General features: G+C 37.6%; 1 protein-coding gene across 2 annotated transcripts in view; it reads right to left on the bottom strand.

Annotated features, from left to right (window-relative positions):
• OLFM3 (olfactomedin 3) overlaps nucleotides 1-27,034 on the bottom strand; it is a 200,965-nt gene that overhangs the window by 30,884 nt on the left and 143,047 nt on the right. Inside the window, exons 1-2 of one of the 2 annotated variants that reach the window (XM_045546315.1) lie at nucleotides 13,092-13,330; nucleotides 2,028-2,174 (exon numbers count right to left, since the gene is read on the bottom strand). In XM_045546315.1, the coding sequence (XP_045402271.1) occupies nucleotides 2,028-2,174; nucleotides 13,092-13,223 (279 nt within the window). In that variant the 5' untranslated portion in view covers nucleotides 13,224-13,330. Of the gene's footprint in view, nucleotides 1-2,027; nucleotides 2,175-13,091; nucleotides 13,331-27,034 lie in introns of those variants that run through there. The other variant, XM_045546316.1, reaches the window with a different exon arrangement.

Here is a 27,034-nt window from a genome sequence, read left to right on the forward strand (position 1 = left end):
CTAATTTTATCAAATCTCTGAAATATGTTTTACTTTGAACCTGTAGAGGGAGTTAGCCACTTCCTGACATTTATACTTTATTTGAATTTTTTCAACTGATTTTTGAAGAAATGTTTGAATCTCTGTGTGTGTGCATGCAATACTATGTTGAAAAAGATAAAGTTAAAGTGTTTCTCACCATAGTTGATGCAGAAAAAATATTTTTTTTTAGAAAAGATGATTGATGCAAAATGTCAGTAATATGAGAGGAAATAAAATTTAATAGGACAAGCAAAATTGGATATAAAAAAAAATTTTTTTGAGCCAAGGTCTCATTCTGTTGCCCAGGTTAGAGTGTAGTGGCATAATCATAGCTCACAGCAACCTCAAACTCCTGGGCTCAAGCAATTCTCCTGCTTCAGCCTCCTGAGCAGCTGGGACTACAGGCTTGTACCACCATGCCCGATTAATTTTTCTATTTTTTGTAGAGATGGATTCTTGCTATGTTGCTCAGGATGGTCTCCAATTCCTGGGCTCAAGTCATCCTCCTGCCTTGGCCTCTCAAAGCACTAGGATTACAGGCATGAGCCACCATACTGGGCTGGATGTAAAATATTAAAACATTTTACTAACACAATTAATTTTACCAGTAATCAAATAAAATTAAATGATGTATTCGAACTTTTTATAGGAATAAAGGAAATCAAGATTGGAAAACATTACCCCAAAATAAACATAATTCATATGTCATGATTTCTAACAGGTAAGAGGCCCATTAACTAGATCCATTAATTTGAATGAAAATGACATATGCTCTTGTCTGGCGACGGATATTTAGGGAGCAGGGAGGATGGGATCTTACATAAAAGGAGGCTTAAGAAGAGAGAACCAATAGGTGATGATGGCTCCAAAGAGAGGGGAAGGAGAAACACACTAAGCTTTGTATAAAAACATGAAAAAAAACTTCTTGCAATCTTAGAACATCAATATATTTCCAAACAATGTACACAGGGGAAACTTATTTTCATTATATGGCAGTGGAAGAAAGTTATCATGGCAGACTTGAAAATGTGTAAAGTAGGAGTTACATTAACAAACTTGATGTTTTCATGTTTCCAGCTTCTCCTAATTTTCTGTTAGAAATTTTCTATTCAGTGCCATAGATGTGTGGGTGATCATGGGGATGATATTGCACGAAGTGAATTGTTGAGCATGATGTCCTCTAAAACAAATACTACCTAATTTATCTTATTATCCCTGATGATATTTACAATTCAAACATGTTGTCATCCTTCCATCAGTCTGGCCACCCCAGCTGTCCTCCTCCATTGAGAACCCAGCACAGTGAAAGTCTGAATGAGGATAATTGAAAGAACCATTCATTGGTTCGCCCCTACCCCTGTATACCACCCCCCCTCCCCCACCAAGTAAACATAAATAAGCTTTCATGAGCTGACTTTTATCTGTAAAAGAGAATAAATTAAGAGCATTCTGTCTTTGATTGTTATGAATCCAGCTCATGTAAATTATGGAGAAAATGATACTGAATGAAATTGAAGAGCTTAATGTTCAAAGGAATGACTTTGAGAATGATGATAAATACTTGAAATTATTTATTATCTGTCCAGATAGCTTTCACATTGTATGCCATTATTTTAACTTCCTTGCAAGGTTGCTAATGGGTTCCAAAAGTAGGAGCTCAAAGAGCCTAATGTGATCCTGAGAGTTGAGGCTGAATTTCTGGCATCAGAATAAGACTTGCTTTTTTTTTTTTTTTTTCCCCTTAAGGAGAGACTGACTAGATATTAAGATATATGATGGAGAGCCAGTCTTAAAAAGGCAAAATTGGGAAAAGTAAAAAAGTCATAGGAATAAGACAATATGGCTGGAAGCTTGAGGTACTGCCTCTCAAGGAGCAGGAAAAAGCTTAGTTGAGAAGGGGCACAAAATCAGAAGGGCCCTCTTCACTGTTATCTGCTCTACTGCATTTCCTTTTCCAAGAATGGTCGACTTTGTAAAATTATGCACAGGGGACATGGAAGACTTACCTTTTCCAGCAGTTGACGAAGCTGCCTGCTTTTGGCATCCCGGGAACACAGGTTTTGTTCTGGAGCAACCACTGTGCAAATGCATCGCCCATCAGGATCCTGTGCTGAGCTGTACACTTGCCACCCTTCCTTGGGACTAATCTGAGTCTGAGAAAATCAACGGCAAACACACAAAACACAGACCCCGTTACAGGATAAAGAGAATGTGGGTTTGTGGCATTTTACATGAAACATGTTCTTTGATAATTCAAGTTTGTGTTTTCATTCTTTAAAGTTAGCAGAGATTAAACAATTTATACAGGCAGCACAGCTTCATTCAATTACACCTTCCCTATCAGTATCCAAGAGGAGATCCTCTTTCTTCTTTAGATGTCGTATTATTGTTTGTTGATCTCATACCACTTCCTGATGCTTTCTGTCCTATTTTGACATTTTAATTCAACTTTAGAAGCATCTAAAAACCACATAATCACATATGACTAGACTTTCTACATGAGATCTGCTAGCTAGTCCTCAACAGGAAATGGCAATTACTAGTATATTCTTTTCTGATTATTTTTCATGTGGGACATTATGAAACAAATCCCTGTCCCAAGGAGGTTTCCATGTATTGAAGGCCCAATTATTAATAAAGTGGGAAAGATATCATTGATGATATAGGATAAAAATAATTAGGTCAGCACTGTTTTGCAGAGGATGCAGTCTCAGAGGAGCTAGAGTTTTCTGGCAGTGTCTGCTAAATTGATCTTCCCAAATAACTTCTGTGCACTTATCACCCTACCTGCCTAGAAGTGGTGACATTCCTGGTCTCTTGCAGTCTGCCTCCAATTTATGCTTCTAGATTTATCTCCTACACTGTCCGACAGGAACTTTCACTCTAGCCAAATTGGTCTGTGTGTGTCATGCAAGCGTGCCATGTTGATTCATATCTTTGTATTGCTCATTTTACTTCTGCTTGGAATGCCTCTTTTGTAAACCATCAATTTATTCAGCCCTTGTCATTTCTACCTGTTCCGAAAAATTGTCTGTCCTATTCATCAGGCATTTACTATATATTATCTAGTTTTGTTATTGGCCTTTCATATGTCTTATTTCAACAATTTGCTCATATCCAGCTGTCAGACGTGTGGATAATTTCTAACTGCCCTATCAAATACACTCTGTCAAGTACAAAGATAAGCACCCTTACGTTTTGTCTAATTATTTCAAAGAAAGAATATTAATAGACTTCCAAATAATGTACAAAGAGGAAATTTATTTTTATTATATGACTGTGGAAGAAAGTTACCATGGCTATATTTGAAATTGTGTAAACTAGAAGTGTCCGAATTAACAAACTTAATGCTTTCATTTTTCTAGTTTCTCTTAACTTTCCAGAAACAGTTTCTTACACCTATACAAACAGAAGTTGTTGTGGATGGCACTCATTCCTCCAGCTGTTGGGAATATTGGTGGCTTGGTTCTAGGTTGAGTTTCTTTAGGGATTGCGGTGGCTGCTGAATGCTGCCTAGCTCAAGTTCAGGTTCTATTCCAGGGGACGGCTCATATCCATTGACTTGCTGATATAAGGGTCCAAAGAAGCTCTCTGAGAAGGAGGAACTATTATTATTCCCATTTCACAGAAGAGAAAATTAGTTAACCTGCTTGAGAGCACGCAGCTTGTAAATAATGAGAGGCACGTGTGTGATTTTTAAATTTTCTAATAACCGGATTTTAAGAAATGAAAAGAAGCAAGTGGAATTAATTTTAATAATATATTGTATTTAATACAATTCATCCACAATGTTATTTCAACATGTAATCAATATAAAAAATTATTCATGAGATACTTTACATTTTGGGCGAATTTTTTTTGGTATTAGATCTTTGAAATTAAGTGTTTGTTTTACACTTCTGACACATCTCAGTTTGCACTCGCCACATCTTAAGTACTCAGTAGCCACATCTGGCTTCCTTCTTAGACAGTACAAATCTAGAGTCAGGTTCTTAATTCCTATACTATGGCCATATCAATAGAAAGCAAAATATCCAGATAATTGTTTTTAAAGATTAATAATATAGATATTGAGAAAACTACCTAACAGACGTTACACAGATAAACTATACATGTGAACTCTGAATTTGTTTTTCCTATGGAAATATGAGACAATTAAATCAGTGGGTCTCTCTCTGGCTCTCTGCTGAGCTTACTCCTACAGCCAGGATCTGAATTCCTCAGCCTTCCTCGATCTTTCCTTCTATAATTTTCTGGGATTCAGCAGATAAGGAGGTATCTCTTGTATAATCAGGAGAAGAGGGAGATGAATTCAGAGTCTAGGAAAAAAGGTACAGTTTGAGTATCCCTCATCCAAAATGTCTGGGACTAGAAGTGCTTTGGATGTTGAATTTTTTTTTTTTTTTCAGATTTTGGAATATTGCATATATATAATGAGATTATCTTTGGGATGGGACCCAAGTCTAAACATAAAATTCATTTATGTTTCACATACAACTGATATATATAGCCTGAAGGTGATTTTGTAGAATATTTTAAATAATTTTGTGTGTGAAACAAAGTTTTGACTCTGTTTTAACTGTAACCCATCACATGAGGTCAGATGTGAAATTTTCTACTTGTGGCATCATGTCAGCACTCACAAAATGTCAGATTTTGAAGCATTTTGGATTTCAGATTTTTGGATTAGGAATGTTCAACTTGCATTTAATGAACAGGCTGGAGGGGCCAAGTCAAGGAAGGATGAGAGAAGGGCTGAGTGTCAGGAGCTGGGATGGGGCTAGGAATGGGTTGGTGACAGAAGCCAGTAGAGAACTACTTTGCAGAATTCTCAGTGTTACTGGGCTGGTCTGTTTACCTATAGACTAGAGAGCTTTGCTAGGTTGGGAGCAAATTCTTAAAGGGGCTGAACCCGGCCAACTTTTCTCTCCACAGATCTACCATGGGGTCTTCTGTCTCCAGAATTCACAGCAGAACAGACACAACCTCCTGTTTATTCTGTGTCAGGCCCCAGCTCACCATGTACCATAAACCAACACACCAGTCTCTTTCTTTTGAGGCTTTGATGATAATCACTACAGGGTGCTATCAGGTATTGCAACAACAATTGTGAACAAACATTGGGGAAGCTAAATATTATAAACCCAAGAAACTCATAAAGATATCATATCCATTTTCCTTGGTCTATTATGAAAAGCAAATGATGCCAGACCTACCTTTTGAGTTTCCCCTTTTCTAACTCCTTTTTTAGAGTTCATATAAGTCTTCCAGGTTGCTTTTTATTTCTGGGAGTCAGACTCATTAACGTTCCCCATACTCTTTCTTTCTAGCATTTATGCCTGAATATTCAGTTAGGATAGAAAGATGTACTTAGGATTATACCTGATTAAAATCTAATAAGATCTTAAAGATTATTGGTTTATCCTTTTGGTATTCTAGAAAAAAATGCAGAGACTTCCTACAGAATGGAGATAGAAACAGCTTAGCGGAATAGTTTCAATGATATAATTAAAGGTTTAAGCTGAGTATTAGTATGTGATTAATATATCTGGACATAGACCCTATGGTTTTAGCTAGGCTTCTCCTGACATTGGACACAAATCTCAAATATGTCAGAAAAATTAAACTTGTCACTAGAATAAATTTAGCTTTTGAATAAAGAACCAGGGGCTACCCAATTAAAATACTAAAATATTTTTACAGCAGTCCAGACACTGATTATTATACCTGGCGGCATTAATATTGATGTGCACTTGCCAAGTGTTTGGCTAACTAGTGTGGAGCTTGTCATGACGGGGCTAAGTGTCAGTTGCTCTCTAGAATGAGGCAAGTGGGAAAGGTGAATAGGCTTTAGCGTTCATTTAACATTCCCCCTGAAGTGTCAGGTTAATAAAAGCAAAGACTCCAGCCTTGTTTGTACTTCCAATTGTCTTCTTGTAAGAACCACCGAAAAGAATCATGACCTGCTCTACTACAGAGCTAGTTTGAATGATCTAAACTATAAAAAGTCACCTTTTTGACAAGAATAAAGGTAACTTGAAAGAGTAAAAACCTAATAGAAAGGAAGAGTGACTGACAGTCCTGTGGTTTTTGATAGAGACCTCTGTGTTGGGGTCAGTAAAAAATGGAGGAAACTTTATCAGCATTTCTAGTATTCTCTTTTAGGACACCCATGCTGGCATTGAAAAGAGGATCCAGATAAAAACCAAGATCTCGGGTGGAAGGACACAGATGTTTTTTGAATTCCCATGAGAAAAGACCTGCTCCAATTTTAACTAATAAGAGCGATTATTCAGGTGTCAATGAAACTCATACAATAGTAATAGCAATCATTTATGGAGCGCTGTCTAGTACTTGGCAGTTCATATGTGCTATTGTCTGTGAATGTCACAAATATCCCCATAGACTAGGTAATGTTATTTTGCCAAGTTTATAGATGACAAAACTGAGACTTAGAGACACACAGGCAGTAGTGAGTAGAACTGTGATTTGTACGCACACAGTCTTATTTCAGAGCCAGGAGTTTAACCACCACACGGCACCACCAATTAGAATACTTTAAGGCCCTGTCATACATGATGATGATAACCCTAGCAGCATTTTCTGAGCTACCATGAAGCCCAGTACTTGGACCTGGAGTGTGTATGTAGTTTGTTACTATCCGAAGTGTTACTAATCGCAGTGATTACTGATTCAGCTCTCTTTGAACCTTTGGTGTTAATTAGAAGAACTAAATGAAGTATTTAGCAGTTTTTAATATTACAAAACTCATGAAATATTTAAGAATGTTCTAAATAGGAGAGTTAAAATGATAATTTTAACAATTGTATTTCAAGCCTGGGTTTTTCGCTTATAAGTTAATTATAAGGCTATGCTTTATAAATATAAAGCTGCTCTCTGAGAGTTTGCCTAAAAACTTTAGGGGGCTTTGCACCAGAAAAGAAGAATCCTGAGGCCTAAGAGGTAAAAGTAAAAATTAATCAGAATCCTTTTCATTTCATCACTTCTTTTGAACCAAGTACCCTTAGAAATAGACAATATCTTACTTTATTTATGAAGAAATTAAAACTAAAAAAATTAAGCAATTTTTTCCAAGTCACATATCTAGTTCATGTCACTTACGGGACTTATACTAATTTTCCACAACTTTTAGCCCAGAGCTCTTTATGCTCATTGGCTTCAGATCAATGTAGATGGACCATCTGCATCCATTTAACGGTAACCATCAGCAGTGCTTTAGAGGAGGCAGAGCCCTCTGCAGGTAATGGGCGGAGATGCACCCAGGCAGGCAGAAGGCCTCATCCAGCAGCTTGGAGACAAGCAGCCATTGGCACCCCAGAGGAGCAGTTAGTGAAGACTGAGCAATACACAGCCAGATATTCTCGTGGAAGGCACTGCAGTCATTAATAAGGGCCTAGATGGAGGGGCAGGTAAAGGCAGAGAATTCTGATCCTATGAATGGAAGAAAATCAACCAGTTGAACACAGCGAGATTTTATGTGTTATACTGATTTTCTGGGTAGTTCATCAAAGTATAGACTGAGGCAAAAAGGAATCTAGCTACTGAAAGTGGTGTGAAGGTGGGGGACGTAAGCAGAAAGAAATATATTTATTAAAACCTATTTGATTTAGAATGGAGATACCTGAGTGAGGAAAACCCCTTATAAATATTCCGTCTAAGGATAGGTTTGGTCCCAGAGAGTGAAATATGGTTTAGCATGCTAATGGCTTCAGTTGCAGAGAGACGAGAAATGTGAGGACAGGAATTAGAGAGATGTTGACAGACCACACTAAAAGAATCTGTGTTCTGGAGGATGTGTTAATAAAGATGTCACTGTGTAGCTGTTTTCTTGCTATTACTTATCAGAATACTTGGGATTGAAATAAGAAATGCACATTCTTTGCTCAAGGAAACCACTGGGCTTTAAGAAAATACGATTATAAAAACAAATAACAAACAAAAGACTAAAGACATCATAAAATTTAGGTTGGTCACCTCTACTCATACCCTTTGGAAAACACAATGACTTAGAGTTGGGAAGGACCTTATTCAGAGTTAGTCCCATGTCTTTCCACTCAGTGAAATGCTATATATTCTCCTTGTGTTTCCATTGACCTCGGCATGGAAGGGATTTCACTGCTTCATAGGCAGCCCCTTCCATTGATGAAAGTGGAGAGGCATCCTCTCTTTGTAATTTCCCCGCTTTGGCCCTACTTTTGCTTTAGGCACTTAAACAAGAATAAATCTACTTCTTATCCATGTGACAATTCTTCTGTAAAAACACAAAATCATATTCTCCGTCATTCTCAAGATTTGCCATTCCGATCAAACACCCCTATCAAAAAGTGGGCAAAGGACATGAGCAGAAACTTTTCAAAAGAAGATAGACTAATGGCCAATAAACATGAAGAAATGCTCAACCTCTCTAATCATCAGGGAAATGCAAATCAAAACCACAGTGTGAGATATCACTTATCTCCAGTGAGAATGGCCTCTGTCAAAAAGTCCCCAAACCACAAATGTTGGCATGGATGCAGAGAGACAGGAACACTCATACACTGCTGGTGGGACTGCAAACTAGTACAACCTCTATGGAAAGTAATATGGAGATCTCAAAGAACTAAAAGTAGAACTACCATTTGATCCAGCAATTCCATTACTGGGCCTCTACCCAAAGGAAAAAAAGACATTCTATAAAAAAGACATCTGCACTGGAATGTTTATAGCAGTACAATTCACAATTGCAAAGATGTGGAAACCACCCAAGTGCCCATCAATACGAGTGGATTAACAAAATGTGGAATATGTACACCATAGAGTTCTACTCAGCTATAAGAAACAATGGTGACATAGCACCTCTTATATTATCCTGGATAGAGCTGGAGCCCATTCCACTAAGTGAAGTATCCCAAGAATGGAAAAACAAGCACCACATGTACTATCAAATTGGTATTAACTGATCAACACTTAAGTTCCCATATGGTAGTAACATTTATCAGGTGTCAGGCAGATGGGATGGGGGAGGAGGGGATGGGTATATTCACACCTAATGAGTACGGTGCACACCGTCTGGGGGATGAACATTCTTGAAGCTTTGACTCTGGTGAGGAAAAGGCAATATCTGTAACCTAAATGTTTGCACCCCCATAATATCCTGAAATAAAAATAATTGAAAAAAATAAAAAGAATCGCCATTCTGTTTTCTCACCCATCTCCCCTCCTTAATTTGTTCAGTTGCCCTATCACAAAAATGGACTTTGCCTAAAGATCTGGGGAAGAAAAAGTCATATACAAAAGAGTGAAGTCGAATATCTTCATCCAGAACTAAAAACACATTCGTTAGTTGAGGATAAGAAACTTAGAGGTTGTTTACAGTTCATTTCAGAGTATTCTACTCATTTTGCAGAACTTTAAATCGACTAACTCATCAAAATAGTTATTTATGAGGAGAAGCCAGTCAGATGTTTGAAATGTAGCAAACAAATGGCTTATGCCCACGGGTCCCCTGGAGGCCTCTTCCCGCCACAGCAGTAGGGCTGACTGTTTGAGAACAGCCGGGTCGCTGGATGTCCTCTGCTCTTTTTAATTGCTCTTTCCCAGGTTCTTGCCAGTGTGAAGTCCACAGCATGGGGGACTTCTCAGAAGCTCAGCCTCAAGGGGAAGTTACTCTGCATCCTGAGAGAAGTGCCAGGAGGAGCCTGGGCCTTCTGAGAGCTGAGGCTTCCTCTCCTCACACCGGTTTCTCCAAAGCTGATGGGCCCAGTGGATAGATTAGGAGGGAAAAAAAAAGAAAGAAAACAGGGCCAACCAGGATAAAGGAATGTTTTAAGATTCTAAGAAAGACAGGAGCGAGCTCATTCCCCTAACAAGGAGCTGTACTTAACTACTTACTGATAAGAATATCCTGGAAATTTAAAAAACCTCTTTCAGGTTTTGAGCTAATCAAATGAACCCTGCTTCTTTCACAGGCACCTCTTCCAGAAACAGATTTAATTGATTTTTAATGACTTAAATCTTATCTTTCTTGCTTTTATTTTTGGTTTTGCAGGTCATTTGAAACTACCATTCTCATGTTTGTGTAAATCTGTGTTTATTTGCCATCTGCACGTTCCATGAACACTCACAAGGCAAATTTTAACACCTACATGTGTGTGTGTGTGTGTGTGTGTGTATACACACAAGTGCAGGCTCATCCCATTCATACTGTTTAGAGTGAGAACATAGGGTAATAAGATGGAGAAGAGCTGGCTTACTACTTTACAGCTATACCCACTGGGCCAGTGAGCGTTAACTCTTTCATCTAAGGAAACAGTTTTGCCAGCCCTCTATGTGAAAGCAGCAGCAAAGGTCCCTTATGGAATTATTTAAGAGGCAGCAGGAAGAATCCCCTATCCAGAAAAACCTCCTTCACTGCTTTGCCATAATACCTAAAATGCCAACAGAGGAAGATTTTTTTCCTCTTCATAAATGCAAAAACTTCGAGAATTGTTGTGACCATTATATATAATTCAGTTTATCGCTTTTCTCTGACTCTGTGAGGGCAGGGAGAGGAGGAAAGATACTTTAAAGGATGGGGGTGTTGGTGTATAGGAGGGTAAAAGAGAGAAGAATCCAGAGACAAAGGAAACAATCTGAACAGGGCAGAGAGGACCTGGTGGGACTCCAGGGGCCGGGGGGAGGGGAGGGGCACTAATAAAGGAGGTGGTGGATGGGGCTGGTGGGTTGTGGTCACTTGGCTCTGTAATTAACCAGCTGGAGGAAATCTGATTTTCAGTCACTCATACTTTCTAGGTCAGCCATCCCACTTGCAGAATAAAGAGGGTGGATTGGGTCAGTCATGTTTCCGACTAAACTCTTGAGAGCTTTAAGGTGTCTGTGGTGGTACAGATATCTTGACCGAGGCATGAGGCTGATTGTGTGGGGTCGGAGCAGATGGTAGAGGCCCAGTATATGCCTCTCCCCACCATTTGTGATTTGACCCATGGCCTGCTTTACTTTGGATTTTCATTTCAAACTTTACTGAAAAAATATTTATTCAGCACGTATGATAAAAGGTTTAATTTGTCATCAAAAGAATTTCTGCTGCTAAAAATAGCATGAAGATAGCTAGCCGGATGGATTAAGATCCTTTCCACCTTTCCAGCATTAATACTTTATGATCCTAATCTAAGAACTACAGATTCATTCATTCTTCACCATGGGAATCCTAAGGTATGAGCAATCATCTTGAATAATTAGGGAAATGTCATAGACATTGTAATTCTGTAAAGCATATCAAAAAAAAAAAAGCAAGATTTTGTAACCCGCAACCTCTTTATTCCAGAGAATATCACTTACTGATCTATTGTAATTAGCTATAGTGAAAACTTTCCTAAACTTTCTGTTTTTTTTTTTTCCCAAAAAGGAGACATCAAAAGTAAGACTTAACTGAGACAGAAGATACATGGACCTATAGCAATGCTTCATATTTTTCAATCAACAAATTATTAATCAGAAAGGAAAGAGAATTAATTCACTTTAAACTTACAAGATAACTAGAAGTCCTAAAAGAATAATGCATAATTTGGGAAATTTGATTCTCCTCATTTAATAACAGTAGAAAATAATGAAATCAAATATAGACAAAACATATGCATCTCAGGACCAAGGTACTAAGTTTGAAATATAACTCATTCATTAGTTCCTTAGTTTAGATTCATTTTTCTCAGAGTTAATTCATTCACTGTGTTGTTGAAAACAATCAGGTACTTGGACATTGACAAAATTGGCCTAGTGAAAATTAAATAATGTAAATTTATTTGTTTTGTAATTGTTTATTGATGTCATGTATTGCTTTCTTTATAACTACAGATCTCTTTCGCATCCCTCCTGCCAGGCCATGTCATGCAGATAGGGAAGAGAATCTCCCCAGTAATGGAGGGGCTGAGGTACCATGAGTGATCCAAGGAGATGAAAATGTAGAAGCAGGTCAAAGTGTGCCTCACACGTGCTCTGCTGGTGCCTTAAGCGCTGGGAGAATCTGGCAAATTATGTAATTAACTTGGCCAGACCACTCAGTTAATTACACATTGATTGATAGATTATTATTAGTAACAGCAAACAACTCTTGAAAATAGAGGGCTACTTGTTTTCATATCCGACTTTCTCTGATCCACTGGAGTAAAATCCATATAAAAGTAAAAATATACAGGTAAAAACTCCCTAATTGTTTTTGTACCTTTTATTTAATTGCAGGGGAATTATTTTTCCGTGATATTCCTTTTATTTGAGCTTGTAAATTTTTATTTTAAAAATCAAAAATTTTCATTCTTCTTTTGAAAAGTTCCAGCTTGTTGCTAACTGAACTTTGCTTCAAACTATCAGAAAAGACTTGGATAGACTGTGTGGAGAATTAAAAAGTCATTAATTTTAGGTTAATGAGGACTACATGAGATAGACTTATGAGAGAGTCTTTATAAAATATTAAACAATATAGGAAGCTATTTTTATCAAATAACCTTTCTACTGTTCATGTTTCTTAGCTTTCTTAAATTTCTTTTTGGTAGGCTTTAAATTGCTGAGAATTTTTTATTCATTTATGTTTAAAAGATGTTGGTTTCTCTGGCTGAATTCATTGCAAACAGTCACAGGCATTGCATTCCAAGGAAGAACCTGCTGTCACAAAACTAGATTAGATAGACTATACCTTGTAACTTACTCTGCAGAAAAAAATTATGGTGATTTTACAGACATTAAAAGAAATAAAAGAATAAGAAACAAATTTCTTCAAGAAGCTTTCTGAACCTCAAATTAACATAGATAAATTAAACCTTTTCATCCTTAAGGATTTAAGGAGTCTAGTATTCTCTTTCATAGCTGATTTCTTAAGCAGTCTATTCTTTTTAGTGTAACTTTAAAGTGTTCACAAATAAATATCCACGACTACAGTCACCACATAGATATTACATCTTTGAAGCCGACCTGTAAATGAAGAAGCAAAATTTCAGCCTTTGCCATTTACAAAACAAAGCCCACCGGTTTAGTGCACTTACTTCCCGAGATGGACAAACCCACAGGAGAAAGTAACTTACTAAGGTATCTGGCGTGGACAGCCTCGTGGTGGTGTTCAGTCCTACCAAGGATGGGAGGGTTTGGGACATCCAGTTTGAAATCATTGCCATGGTGCTGAGCACAGCGCCAAGCTTCAGCAGTGGAGGACTCATTGCTGTGGAGCTAATGAGTTTTCATAGTGACTGATTAGGATCCCGGTGCTGGGCTGGCAGCAGGAGGCGTGACTGCAGCACAGCACATCTACAGCATGAAAAGAGATCAACTTCCCCAGCTCTCATCAGCGGGGAAAGCTTACAGAACCTCCTTTCCCCACTCTCCTGGGAAGTGCCCAGCCCTTCCTGTTTCTCCCTTACAAGACACTTTGCTGGGTCATCAAACGAAATATTCTTGATAGAGCCTGGTTGGTAACGATCAGAGCAGAGGTTGGAGGGAGGGGGACACATGAGCTTTCCCAGCTCCACTACAGTCAGTTACCATCAACAGAGTCCATTTCCTCTGGGGTTTGCCTGAGTATAATCAGCTGCTCTTTATCCCTCATTAAAAAATACACCTTTAAATGGAGGTCTGCCAAAGTGCACATTTCAAACACCAAACCTAATATCTACAGATTTCTCTGGGCAAGGACAGAGTGCTTTTAGGAAAAGCATGAAAACAAAGAGTAGGAGATCATTTTTTTTTTTTCAAGAGCAATCTAAAATTAGCATTGTTGCTTTAAAACTATAGTCAAAGATTGATAACTACTGCCTGTGGCAAACATTACCTCTAGGCACCTTATACTGGAACAGACAGAAAAAGCAGCCTTGGAGAAAATCTTCTGGTAGAGACATTTTATGTTTCCAGTTTTGCTTTTGAGAATGAAGGCTTTGCTTCATAGGTGTTCAGTCACACAGGACACTCAGTTAACTCTGTTTTCACTTTGTGGGAAGGACAGACTGATACTGAAAGTCTATATCTTGAAAGAATTAAAAAGGGCACAGGATTTGAACTCAGAAAGTCTGAGGGTTTAGTCCTTGTTCTCCTCTGGGTAGCTGTGTGACTGGCCAGTGACTTAATATTCCTTGTCTTCAGTTTTTTCCTATAATGTGCGGGGGTTGGATTCCACACTCTCCAAGGCCCCTCCAGCGCTCAGATTCAATGATCTGCTTATGAGAGCTCCATTAGCAAATGTGGTATATAGAATCCAGGGCTTATGGGTAATTTTTTTATACACTTTTTACAAATACTACAAACTGCCCACATCCAAATCTCAGGTCCCAAACGAAAGAAATCAGAAGACATTGTCTTGTACAATATTGTGTTTTAAAATAAAAATATAGACAGAAGACACAAAAGGAAATATAGCTGAATGAAAATAAATCAGCTATAAAAAGGAAAAATATTCCTTGATACCTTAGGAGAATTCTGGAATTCTTGGTACATGGAATTTTCAGTCAAAGATACATACTTTTCTTAGGTAGTTTTGGCAGGAGAAGTAAAGACAATGTCTTTAATAAAATTGAAAAAAAAAATACATATTTTTAGTCTGTGTGTATTTTGTTCTCAAAAAAAAAATTTAAACAGGGGTGGATGCTAAGACACTTCTCTTCTTTTTATCTATTAGCTTGGAATCCAGGCTTTTTTTTTTTTTCTTTGAAAATACATCCACATGATTTCAGCTGACCCTTACATTTTAACCACAGTACCCAGAAACCAAATATTATTAATGTTTTAGTCTTTTAAAAATCATGCTACGTGAGAAACCAATAAGGATAAAAGCACAATAGTTTATTCAGTAAACTTAGCAGTAACAGAGCATTCGTAGAAAGGATTGTGAAATTTTATATTAGTACTATGATATAATGTAGTAATGATAAAAAGCAAAGTGGATTTACTAATTTAAATGCTTGAAAAATGCATCTGGAACCTTATCTGACTTTAATAAAAGAGCGTGCGTGGTGTCTCTTCGAGACCTTAACTTCCAAAATTGAAAATTAAAATACATACAATTACTGGATAATTTAAGAAACAAGGTGGCAGATGGCAATTATACTTATTAATGAACTACCAGTCAACAAAATAATAGCATCTTTAGAAGAATATAAGATTGACTGTCAGGGGAAAACAATGCTCTTATTTGCAAATTAAAAAGAAAGGAAGAAATAAAGATAAACATACAAAGGAAATGCTTCTTGCAATTTCCTAGCGTTGCAAATTACTACACTAAAAAACTGAAATAGAACAGTGGTGAAAGTTTATGATTTGGTGATGTTTATAAACACATAAGCTTAATGTGTTGTTTTTAGAACAGGTTTAAATGGCACACATTAAAGTGGAAAAACTCAAATTATAATGATTATTAGTTGTGGGAAATAAAAATAACTATACTTTGCAAAGAGCTAAATAGTTCGTAGCACTCTTACAATCCACTAAAGTGATTTCCATATTCAAAATTGAGTCCTAGTTTGCAAATAGGGGAAAGGATTATTCTGTATAGGAACAGCAGGCTGTGTTCGGGGCAGGAGACCCGCTGGTTGCAGAAGTTCCAGGAGCACAGTGTGAGTGGTGATGGAATTACCACTGGCAATTAGATGAGGCTGGAAATACTGGCTGCCAGCAGCTCGAGGGCTTCAGGGCCACTCAGAAGTGCCTGGACTTTATTTTGTATATAATTCAAGGGTTTAAAGCAAAGCAGTGAGATCAGTTTATGTTATGGATTATTACTTTGGCATTTTTATGATGTAGGAGAGACACAAGGGGGTGCAGGGAGAACAAGGCTTATTAGAACATAGAGGTATGTTCTCATGGTTTGGGCAAGAGATGGTGAGGTCCTGAATTAAGAAATTGGGAGTGGATTAAAAACAATGGATTCCCAAAGGTTTGCAGGAGAATTGGCAGCCCTTGGTGACTGAATAGATGTGAGAGGTGAGAGAGAGAAAGTTACTTGGAAGAACTTCCAGCTTTAGGGAGGGGTGGGTGATGAGCGTCATTCATCAGGAAAAGAAATACAGGTAGGAGCATAACTTTAGGGAGAAAAGAGAATTTACTGTCATGTACTTGATGTGAGTGGCCCATGGTATAGAGGGTCACTGGATGATAATGTACCCACACCTGGAGTTCAGAAAAGAGTGACTTCCCCTAGGCCACGAAGCCTTAATGGCCTGTAAAAATAACATACATCCCTTATATGACAAAATCAGTTAACTTAGCACAACAGTCTTAAAACTACCATAATTTTATTTAGACTTTAATTCAAAATAATCTTTAGATTTAATTACCTATGCAGTCTTTTTAAAAAAATAACAAATGTAAACAGTGCATGTATTAGTAAATCTAGTAATCTCACAGAAAACGTGACCTGACTACACACTTACTTTCTTTTTAGCATCTCCTAGTGGATCAATAACTCTAAAATCTACAATTGTGCATCATTGCTCATAGAATATTGGAAGCTATTGATTAATGTACTTATTCATTAGATTTTTTATGGTAGCCTGTGTTTATTGTTGCCCAGAGTATTTCTTGATAGACTTATATACTAAATAAAAGACCTGTAGGTAACTTTATATAATATTGGCATGTGGTGTCATTAGAATTTTATTTTTTTCTTTTACTTTGTAGCACAAAAGTTAAATGTTGCTTTAATGCTCCATATATACTTCGTATTTTGGGGGCTGTTTATGTTAGGTGTGTGTGGGTTTCTGGGGAACACATTCGGAAAGTCAAATATAAGAAAAAACCTGAGAGTCACATAAAACATGGTAAAAAAACCAACCAGTTAATAAGGTAATTGTGGCCTAAAAGGTTTTTTTTTTCTTTTTTTTTTTTGGCAAAATGAGAATAAAGATTAAGATTGTTTGTCAAACAACAGAAAATTTAAGAAGGAATAGTTGACATGCACTTTATTTTTATGACTTAAAACACATTTTAAATTTGTGGATGGTTTCAGACAGAGAGGAAAATGGGTTATTAGATGTAGATATGAAGATGTAACTATAGGGGCTGGAGAAATTACTGAAGGAGGAGGAAGAGGAAGAGGAGAAGAAAAACGAGAAGAGGGGGAGGATAGCAATTGGGTAGAACCCCAAAAGATGAATTGTTTTGATTCTTTAAGGGAACAGATAAACCAGAGTGACCTCTAGAGAAAACGGTGGATTCTTGTCAGCAAGTTATATAGGAAAAATAGGAAAAGTAGCATAAAATAGAAGAAGGTGGGAGACCAAGTGCTTGTGTGGAAATCACTTTGGGAATGCTGGATATCATGGATGGGGGTGTGGTGTGAGAATGACCAGGTAAATAAACAGCTCTCCACCTGCTATGGCACCTTAAAGGCACTTTACTGGGTAGTTCTCCAAGTTCTTCAACTTACTAGCAAGGTAATATTGACTAAGTTAATCTCTCTGAGTCTCCATTTATCATCTGTAAAATAGGAATAAAATTATCTATGTGGAATGGTCATTTAAAAGACTGAATGAGATCACATATTTGAAAGTGCCTATGGCACATCAAATGTTGAATCAATCGCAGGCCTATTTTTGGTAAGAAATGCCATTTCTGGGACAGGCCAACAAGTAGATTAGCTCAAGGAACAATTAGGTCTAGAACAGGTAGAAAGTTTTGCAACTTTGCAAAAAGGTAGCTGGGTGGAGGTTAGAGTATATACTGCTTGCAATTCAGTCAAATTCAATCACCCATCATGGGTGAAGAGAATAATACAATTTTGCTGCATGACACCATCACTCTGGGGCTCTGGGATTAAGAGTCCAACTCAAAGCAGAGTAAAGGGACTGATTTATATTTTTGCCTCCTCATTCAAGGAGAAGTTGACGCAATTGCACGAAGACTTCCATAAGGTCCCACTGCCATCTCTCCCTACTTCCTCACCTGTCCCCAAATATTCTACCTTCCCTCCTGTTATCATAGATAAATTGACTATGTTTCTAGGTAAGACTGATCTCACCTCTGTGCACTAGATCAGTACCTTCCAGATTATTTCACGTAAGAATCACTGACAAGCTTCAAAAGACCCAGGTCCTTAGGCTGAACCAAAGAATCTGACATAGCACCAACATAGAACAAAATAATTTTCATTTCTAACAAGCTAACACCACTTCCTATCTCTATTTTAAGTACAAAACAACAAAACTTTCCTGATCCTACTTTCTCTCCGATCTTTCCCTTATTTCTCACCTTCACTTCATAGCATACTTTCTTGAAAGAGTTGTTTATATTTACCATCTTGAGTTTCTTTCTTCCTAATTAGGTTTTAGTCCACACTTCTCCACTTCACAAACACTGCTTTTGTCAAGGCTATCAATGACACCACACTGCTAAATCTAGCAGTCAATTCTCGGTGCTCAATTTCCTTGACCTACAAGTGTCATTCATCAGTTTTACTTTCTCCTCGTTGACAACGTTTCTTCACTTGGCTTCCAGGATACCACACTCACCTAGTTTTCCTCCAACTTTTTGACCTCTCTTTCTCAGTCTCTTTTGCTGATTCTTCTTCATTTATATGCTAATGACTCCCAAATTCATTTCTTCCTGGCAGACTTCTCCTATCAATTTAGACCTGCATATCCAATTATCTACTTGACATCTCCACTTCGATGTTTAATAGACATCTAAATTGAGCATATTAGAAAATGAGCTCCTGATATGGTTCCCCACCCACAGCAAAGGAAAAAAAAACAAAAAAAACCCTCAAACAATTAAACAAAAACACACACACATGCAGCCATTCCTGCAATCTTCCCCATTTCAGTTAATTGGCAATTCCATGGTTAAGTTGCTCAGACCAAAAAGTTGGGGTTTAACCTTAACTTCCCCCTCATTACATCTCTTATCAATTTTCATCAGCAAGCTGTCTAGTCTCTCCTTTCAAAATATATCCAGCATTCAACTATTTTGCACCACCTTCATTGCCACCATGTTATATTCAAGCCACCATCATCTCTCATCTGTATTATAAAAGCCCCACTTAATTAATGACCTTTTACCATGTCAGTACATTTTTAAGACCCAACCAAAGTCATCCTGTAAAACAGAAATCAGATTATGTTATTCCAATGCTCACATTCTCTTCTCACTCATGTAAAAGTCATTTAGCTTGCACTGTTCTAGATAATCTGGCCGCCTCCTCTTATCTCTCTGATCTCATTTCTTCCAACTCTCTCCTTTGTTCACTCCACTGGAGCCACTCTGGCCTCCTGGTTGTTCCTCAGAGATGCAAATAATCTTCTACCTCAAGGCCTTTGCACTTGCTCTTCTCTAGTGGAATTCCAATTTCCTAAATATCTTCTCATTCTTTTTTTTAAATTCGAATATCATCTCATAAGGTCTTTGATGACCACATCACCTAAGATTTCTATTCTTCTCATCTGGTTGCTTCATCTTGTCTTTTTCTGTGTTACTTTTTTTTTTTCTCCTTAGAACTAGTTAGCATGCTATATATTTTATTTATTCATCTTGTTCATTATCTGCTTTATTCCCTAGACATCAAGCTCCATGAGAGAGGAATGTTGCCTGTTTTGCTCGTTGGAGTATTCTCAGTGCCTAGAAGAGGGCCTAGAACATAATAGTTTCACAATAAACATTTATTAAATGAATGAATATTGTATTAATTAGTTCTGGTCTTCTCTAAATTTAAAAAGGAGACTATTTTTAATGTGAATTTACAGTAGATTCTATTCTTACAAAACAAGCCAGTATAATATATTCAAATATTGTGTTTTGCATGTATGTTTTACATGTGCATGAAAGATGTATATGTGGGTAATGAATAGATAAAGTATTGAAATGTTGAGCTTATGGTTACAAATTTTTTTTCCTTCCAATTTTCAGACGTAGAATGCAAGCACTTTTGGTCTAAGCTGAGAAGTACTGGTTCCAACTCTGATTCTGTCTTCTCTTGATAAGCCTCAAAGGGTCATTGCAACTCTAAATAAATATGGAAGCAATCTTCTCTTTCTCTTGCCTTTGGCTAATCAAGTGTCTCTAATAGCATAGGGGAGAGACTGTAGGGTATGACAAGAACAAGTTTTGAAAAACCATTTCACTACCCATATGTATATTAAATGTTATGTTGTACACCTTAAATGTGTATAATAAAAATATTTTAAAACATATTTTTAGAAAATGGATTAGAGAAGATAGAGATCTTAGTGTCCATTCACCCAACTTTCCTTCAATTTGGCCCTTGGCAATCAATTAGGGACCACTGGTAGCTCCTAGAATTCAGTGCTTTGCCATTCTTGCCTTGAGGCTTCAGCATTGTTTTAAAAGTGCTCACTAATGAAAGAATGAATTCAGAATGGGAAGTATTAGCAAAGTTCTTTAAAAAAGGGATTTCTGTCTTCTCATCTTTGCCTTCATCTGTGAAGCTGACTGATGCTCTATAAGCCCGGGGGATTCTCTGTTGGCAGCTGCTGTTGCTACTTCAAAGGAGGAAAAAATGGATGTGTGGGGGAGGAATGTATTCAGGGAGAACTTGTTTTTTTTTTTTTTTTTTTTCTCCTGAATTTCTACTCAAAATTGAAGATGTGGGAAAATGTAAATCCAGGTTTAGGCCAGAGGAAAGGGGAGGAGGCAGGGTGGTGTGAGAGATACTGTCAGCTTAGTCACTGCCTTGCTCTGGGTCTAATGTTCTTCAAGTGGGAAATGAAGATACTAAACTGGATTTCCTATATAGTCCCTTCCAGAGTATAGCGACACTTAAGAACTCCGTCTCTGTCGCCATGGTTTCACATAGGACTCATCACTCCCTCTACTGGCACTACCAGATGACTAGCTATGTCACCTCCCAGAGCGGCAGTGTTTACAAATGTAAATTGAGCATAATAAGAAAACCTAACTCTTTTGGTATCTGTGAGGATAAAATAAACTGCTTCATATGATGCCCTTATCCCAGGGCCTGGCACCCGGTCGGCTCTCAGTCAGTGTTTGCCACTATTATGCCAGGGCAAAGGATACTTATATATCTTTCCCCATATTCATGGAAGGAAGAACAGGGACAGATTGTTAGTGATAAAAGAAGTAAAGGTCGTCAAACTTCGGGGTAAATAAACAATATAAAGTCTTGTTGTTAGAGTTTTAAAAGTGCAACATGTTCATCTTTCTAATATGATTTGTTCATAGGGATTGAGTTCCAGTAGAATCCCTATTCCAGTAGAATAGGGATTGAGTTCCAGTAGAAAGTGTACAAAACATGCTCATCCCATAGGCTTGCCTTGAGGAGGAGCTTCCTATTTAAGCCTGTCTGCCAGGCACTGTTCTAAGAAGTTTATATGTATGAACTCATCTTATCCGCACACAAACCGGTTGAGGTAGGTATTGTTATTATAGCCCGTTTATCGACAAGGGACTGAGGCATTGACAGGTTAAATACCTAAGCCGAGGTCACACAGTTAATAAATGGCAAGGCCAATATAGGAACCCCTATTGTCGCATTCTAGGTAGTGTGTTCTTAGTGACGCTGTCTCACTTGCACATTCACACTCTCACTCCCACACAATAACAGTATTACAACTAATATTGGCTTCAAACCTTGTCTTTTTTAAATAATTGGAATTATTTGGGTGAAATATTACAGTTTAGTCATTTGCATGCTCTTCTTACATGAGTACTTAAAGCCGAACGCAAAACAATTAAAATCAACATGTCTTTACTTACTGAGTTCATCTTTGAATGTAACGGAGCAAAGCTCCCACGGGGGAGACACTGGGGCTCAGGTAAGGGTTTGTTTGGTCCCTGCTTCATTTTCATTGGAATCTATTTTCAGATTTTTTTCTAATTCACCCAACTCACCAGGGCAGACAGAAGTGCTAAATTATTGCCAAAAGCTTTTCTGGAAGAAATTGTGGAGGGAGAGAAATCTCAAAGAGGTTGGGAAATTGCCTGGTGATCAGAAAGGAGACTGTTCCAGTGGTAGCGTGAAAGGACAAAATTGGATCTTCCGATGTGCAATTTTCTGAAAAGTTGTTACAAGTTGTTTCATAAAGCTTGTCTCCCTCATAGAATTAGACATGTGTGTTTAGCAGGTACCCGGAATGTGGCGGTAGGAAACAACCCCGAACAACAAGTATAAAATAAGATTACATTTGTAGTCTGCTTTTTAACAAATTCACATCAATAGCAGGAGATATGCAGAGTGAGTTTTTATATAGTCACGTTAGCTGTCCTGTTTCTCATCATTGTCCTTTCATCAAGTAGTCAAGGTTGTTTTGTGATTTGAAAGCTCTGGGCAGACAAACATAGTTAAATATAAACATCGAAAGATCTGGACTTGAAATAAGTTAGACACACTTTGCCATTGAAAATGTCATGAGAGTTGTATGGTTTTATAAAAGGAGTTCGCAAAAGCAGTTAAGGCTGGGTCATTAAAATAACCACCGCATAGATGAAGCTGTTCAAACTCTTTACCTCATTAAATTGCCCTTTTTTGTCTCAAGGCAATTAGAAACTATCAACCTTATAAAAACGGTTTTAGGAAGACTTCAGTAACTTGACTTAGAAACAACTCCCTTTGTGAATACTCATCGAAATGGTGTTCACATTGCACTCCAGCCTGGGCGACAGAGCAAGACTCCCTCTCTTAGAAGGTGCCCAATGACATATGGAAGTCTAAAAGTTAACAGTAGATAAGTAAAGGAAAAGCTGTTCACAAATGTTCTCTCTTGCTTTTGAAATTGAATAGTTGATTATTTTTTCGGTTTAATTCTTTTGTTCTCTTCACATTTTGCAGCTTAATTATGTATTATTTTCTGTTGTCAGAGAAAAATAAGCAGGAGTCTGTTATTATTCTCCTATTGACCTTTAAAGGCACTGATCTATTAAACATTTATTAAGTGCATTCTTTGGGCCAGGAACTGTACTATATTGAAAATTACAAGATTAGTATGATACAGTTTCTTTTTTTGAGTAATTTTCCAATCTGAAAACGTAACAGAGTACAAGTGATTATGCTCTTTGGAGCTAACTACTTCCAAACTTGCAAGTACCTATAGGGATACAACACAGGACTAAGAGAAGTGGGGATTACTGCCATGTGGTGAAATGGTCAGGAAAGACTTCAGGGCAAAATATAATGCTTGAGCTAGTTTTAAGAGTTTCAGCTCTTAATTTCGAATTCACTCAGGGAAACTGACAGTCAAATTTACTATGAGCCCTTGGTAAGACAAAATGTAAGTCATAAGGAATTTGGTCCTATGCTACAAATAGTAGAGGTTTATATAATATATGCCAGCCCCTTCTTTGTCAATACACATCTTTTGCCCTCATACTTTACATTTTGAGCTCTCTTTTCACAAATAAAATAAAATTGTGATATTTATCTAGACCATAATGTAGGAATGCTGGTGCAAAGAGACTATGAAAAGCAAGTCATCATTGTTATGAAAACAGTATTTTCCTTGAGAAGTACGGCAGACAAATAGAGATATCTGAGCTTGGGACAGGCGTCAGCTACCCTGGAGGCAGTTAGGGGAAGGGTCAGAAGAAGAAGGCCAACAGGATAAGAAAGTCACAAAAATGTGAATATGCTTAGCTAAGATAAATATAACCAAGAGGGACCCTTTAGTTATTTTACTTTAGCCGTAACATCTCTATGCAAGGTAACAGGAGAAGTTCCTTTAATTGGGGCGTGTTTCAATATATGCCATTATTGAAAGTGGGTTGACTTTGCAAAGCCCAGTTGAGGTGACAGTGTTCCTAAATGACTATCTCATTAACCAAGGAAAAATCACACCCACCAGTGCCACGACAGTTTACAAATGCCATGGCAACTCCCAGAAGTTACACTTTAAGGCCAAGAAAGGGGAGGGTTCCTTGTAGGAAGTCTACACCCCTTTCCCAGAAAACTCATAAATATTCCATTCCCAATTTAGCATATTGTTAGGGATTAGCATCAAAGGACAGACCCTAACCCTGGGATGGCACTGTTCCTCCTTGGCTCAGTCCACCCTTTTTCCTTTTCTTAGGAGTGTACTCTGCCTTCAATAAACCTCTCTGCTTTTGCTCATATCTCTGCTCTCTCTTCTCTCACTGGTGTCCCTGTGCTTGAGTTACTTTCTGTACGGAAGGCAAGAAATGTCTCCTCCAGAGCAGGAGGTAGTCTGGGCCGGTATCAAGCTCTTGGAGGGCCTTGAATTACCAAGAAAATAGTTTCAAAATTATATTCAGACATCAACAAAGAGTAGTTTGAATTTTACCATTTCTACATACTGAGTCATAAGGTACAATGCCAAAACTATAATTCTAGCATAGAAGCTTCTTGTCAGTTCTCTGCAAAAAGATGTACAGACAGATTGTAACATGAGGGGTGTCGAGATATTTGCCATTATTGAAAATGGATTGACTTTGCAAAGCATCCCCTCACCAAGCTCTCCTTCTCCTCTCTTCCCCCTCATCTCTTCCTTCCTGTCTTCTCTTACACCAAGGGTGGGGAACCTTTTCGTGTTGGAAGGCAGCATTAACTTAGCTGTAATCAAATAAGGCTGCATTCAAGAACCTTCAATTAGATATACTTAAAGATGTACATTATTTTGTAAAAATCTAACTACTATGTAATTAATAATTTCAAAACATGAAAACTGTTTGTTAATTTTAAACTTGAGCAACCTTTTAATGACTTTCTTGTATCTGCTTTTTGTTGGAAAGTATTTGAATATTTGGTTGCATCATGGAGACTCACAGTTTCAGTTGATCTGCTAGATGGGTATCTTGTCACCTGTGACTTTGAGAGTGTCTTGATCTGGGTTAGGTAGGACAATGTAGATTCACAGCAATAAGAGGAAAAGCAAGAAAGCATTTTTTGGGCATGTTGCCGAAGGCATGGATATTCTGCATGTTTCCTTATTCCAATCAGATCTTTCTTAGCATCAAACAATGACTTTAAAATGTCATCTACTGAGGGCTCAATCAATTCCATCTGTAGTTCTTTAGGTGCCTTGGTGACATCAACTAGGTGAGGCTGAAATGCTAATTTGAGTGTTATGTCATGATTCTCAAAGTCAGTGAACCTTTCATTGTATTCTCCAATTAATAGGTCTATAATAGCTACGCATTCTTCAAATGATTGGCATATATCAGCCTGCTCATCAGTGACCTTTGCTAACTGGGGAAAATGTTCATCCAAAATTTCCTTTTGAAAAAGTATTTTGAAAAAAGATAGTTGTTTTCAAAATGCTTGGACTTTTTGCCACGTATTATATATAGTCTTAGTTTTACCTTGAAAAGAAATATTCAAATCATTTTAATTTGATGTGATGTCACAGAAATGCTGCATTCCCATAGAAATCGTCTTTCACTAATTCACATTGCTGATTCTGTTCTTCATAAAAGTTAACTATCTGTTCTCACAGACATAAAATTTTGGCTAACATTTGCCCTGCGATAGCCAATGCACTTTGGAATGAAATGGCAAATCCACACCGAATACCTCATTGTTCAACTTTAGCATGTTATGAAACTGACCATGGCATGTTGCATTTGCACAAATATAGTTAATAATACTTATAACTTGTTGCAAAGTGTCACTTAAAACAGTAGCATCAGCACAGAGATTTTGCCAATGCAAGTTACAGTGCAAAGAAGGAGAGCATCTGCATGCGTTAATACTTTTTTTTTTTATCTGTGCAATAAACCCTTCATGTGTTCCTGTCACGGGAGGTGCCCCATCTGCACATACACTCACTAAATTTACCAAATTCAGCCCAATTTCATGACATTTATCTTGAAAGTTGTGCTCTCTTCCCAAGAGTACCAAAAGTGGGTAACTGTTTGTAGCAAAGAAAATCTTTTGTTCTGACCTGAATGAAGTATAAAACTTGCACCAAGTCAGTAGTATCATTAGTCATCCAAAGCTTTGAATATCTCTCTTGAAGTATTGCATGGAGTTGTTCTGTGAAGTTGAAGGATAATTCATGCTGTCGATCCGTTATGATTCTCCTTGAAAGAGGTAGTTGTTTGTACTTTGAATTGCTATTGGGGTCTAAGCATCCTACAACTTCAACAATGCATTCTGTCACAATTTCCATATCACTGAATGGCTTCCCTTTTTTGCACAAGTTAAAAGCTACTTTATAAGTTGCTTCAGTGGCATCATTTCTAGGTCGTATTGCTGCTTGAGAGAATTGTCTTTGCTTTTGCTTTTCATCTGCAATACAACCTTTCACACCTCTCTCTCTAATTTAAAGTATTTGTGGTCCTTATGAGTTTTATACTACTGGTGAGCACTGAATTTCTTTAATATAGATATTGCTGTATCACAAAGCAAGCAAATCATCTTATCTTTAACAGAACCAAGATAATATTTCAATTCTCAATCCTCATTTAAAAAATCTGTTTTCCTCCTTCAGCATTCTCTTGATCTTCTTTGACATCATGGGCTGTTAAGCAGACAGAATTAAAAGATACTGTGGAGCTGAGCAACTACTCACAAATTCCACTTCAAACAGAAACACAGTACACCATTGTCAAAAGCTGATAACAGACTGGTGTACTTGACCTCCATAAACTCTCACCAACCAGCCTCCTGCAGTAGTCACTCTATTAAGGCAGGGGAAGTTAGAACTAAAGCATGAGCATAGGAGCTGCCAATTTAGCCCTTATGGCTTACTAACGTTCTAATCGTGCCAGTCAATCAGGGAAGATTATTTCATTGAAACTTATTTTATTCTTTGGTATTTTAAATAAGTTCATTTTAAAAATAAAATGAAAATATAAAAGATGACCAAAAATGTATTAATAAAAATAAAAGGATTTGTTCTGTAAAATTTGGATTCAGTCAAAAGGCCGCACTTAAGGCCCTAGAAGGGCACATGTGGCCCGAAGGGCACATGTGGCCCGAAGATCACAGGTTCCCCACCCCCGTCTTACACCCTCCCTTTCACACTTCTTTCCTTCTTTTCTTCCTGTCTCCTTGTCTTTCTTTTTTCCTTCCTTTTCTTCTTTTTCCCTTCACTTTCCCCAGATTTGCTGGGGTCTTTTC

The sequence above is a fragment of the Lemur catta genome, chromosome 3 (genome assembly GCF_020740605.2).
Source record: "Lemur catta isolate mLemCat1 chromosome 3, mLemCat1.pri, whole genome shotgun sequence".
Classification (NCBI taxonomy): domain Eukaryota; kingdom Metazoa; phylum Chordata; class Mammalia; order Primates; family Lemuridae; genus Lemur; species Lemur catta.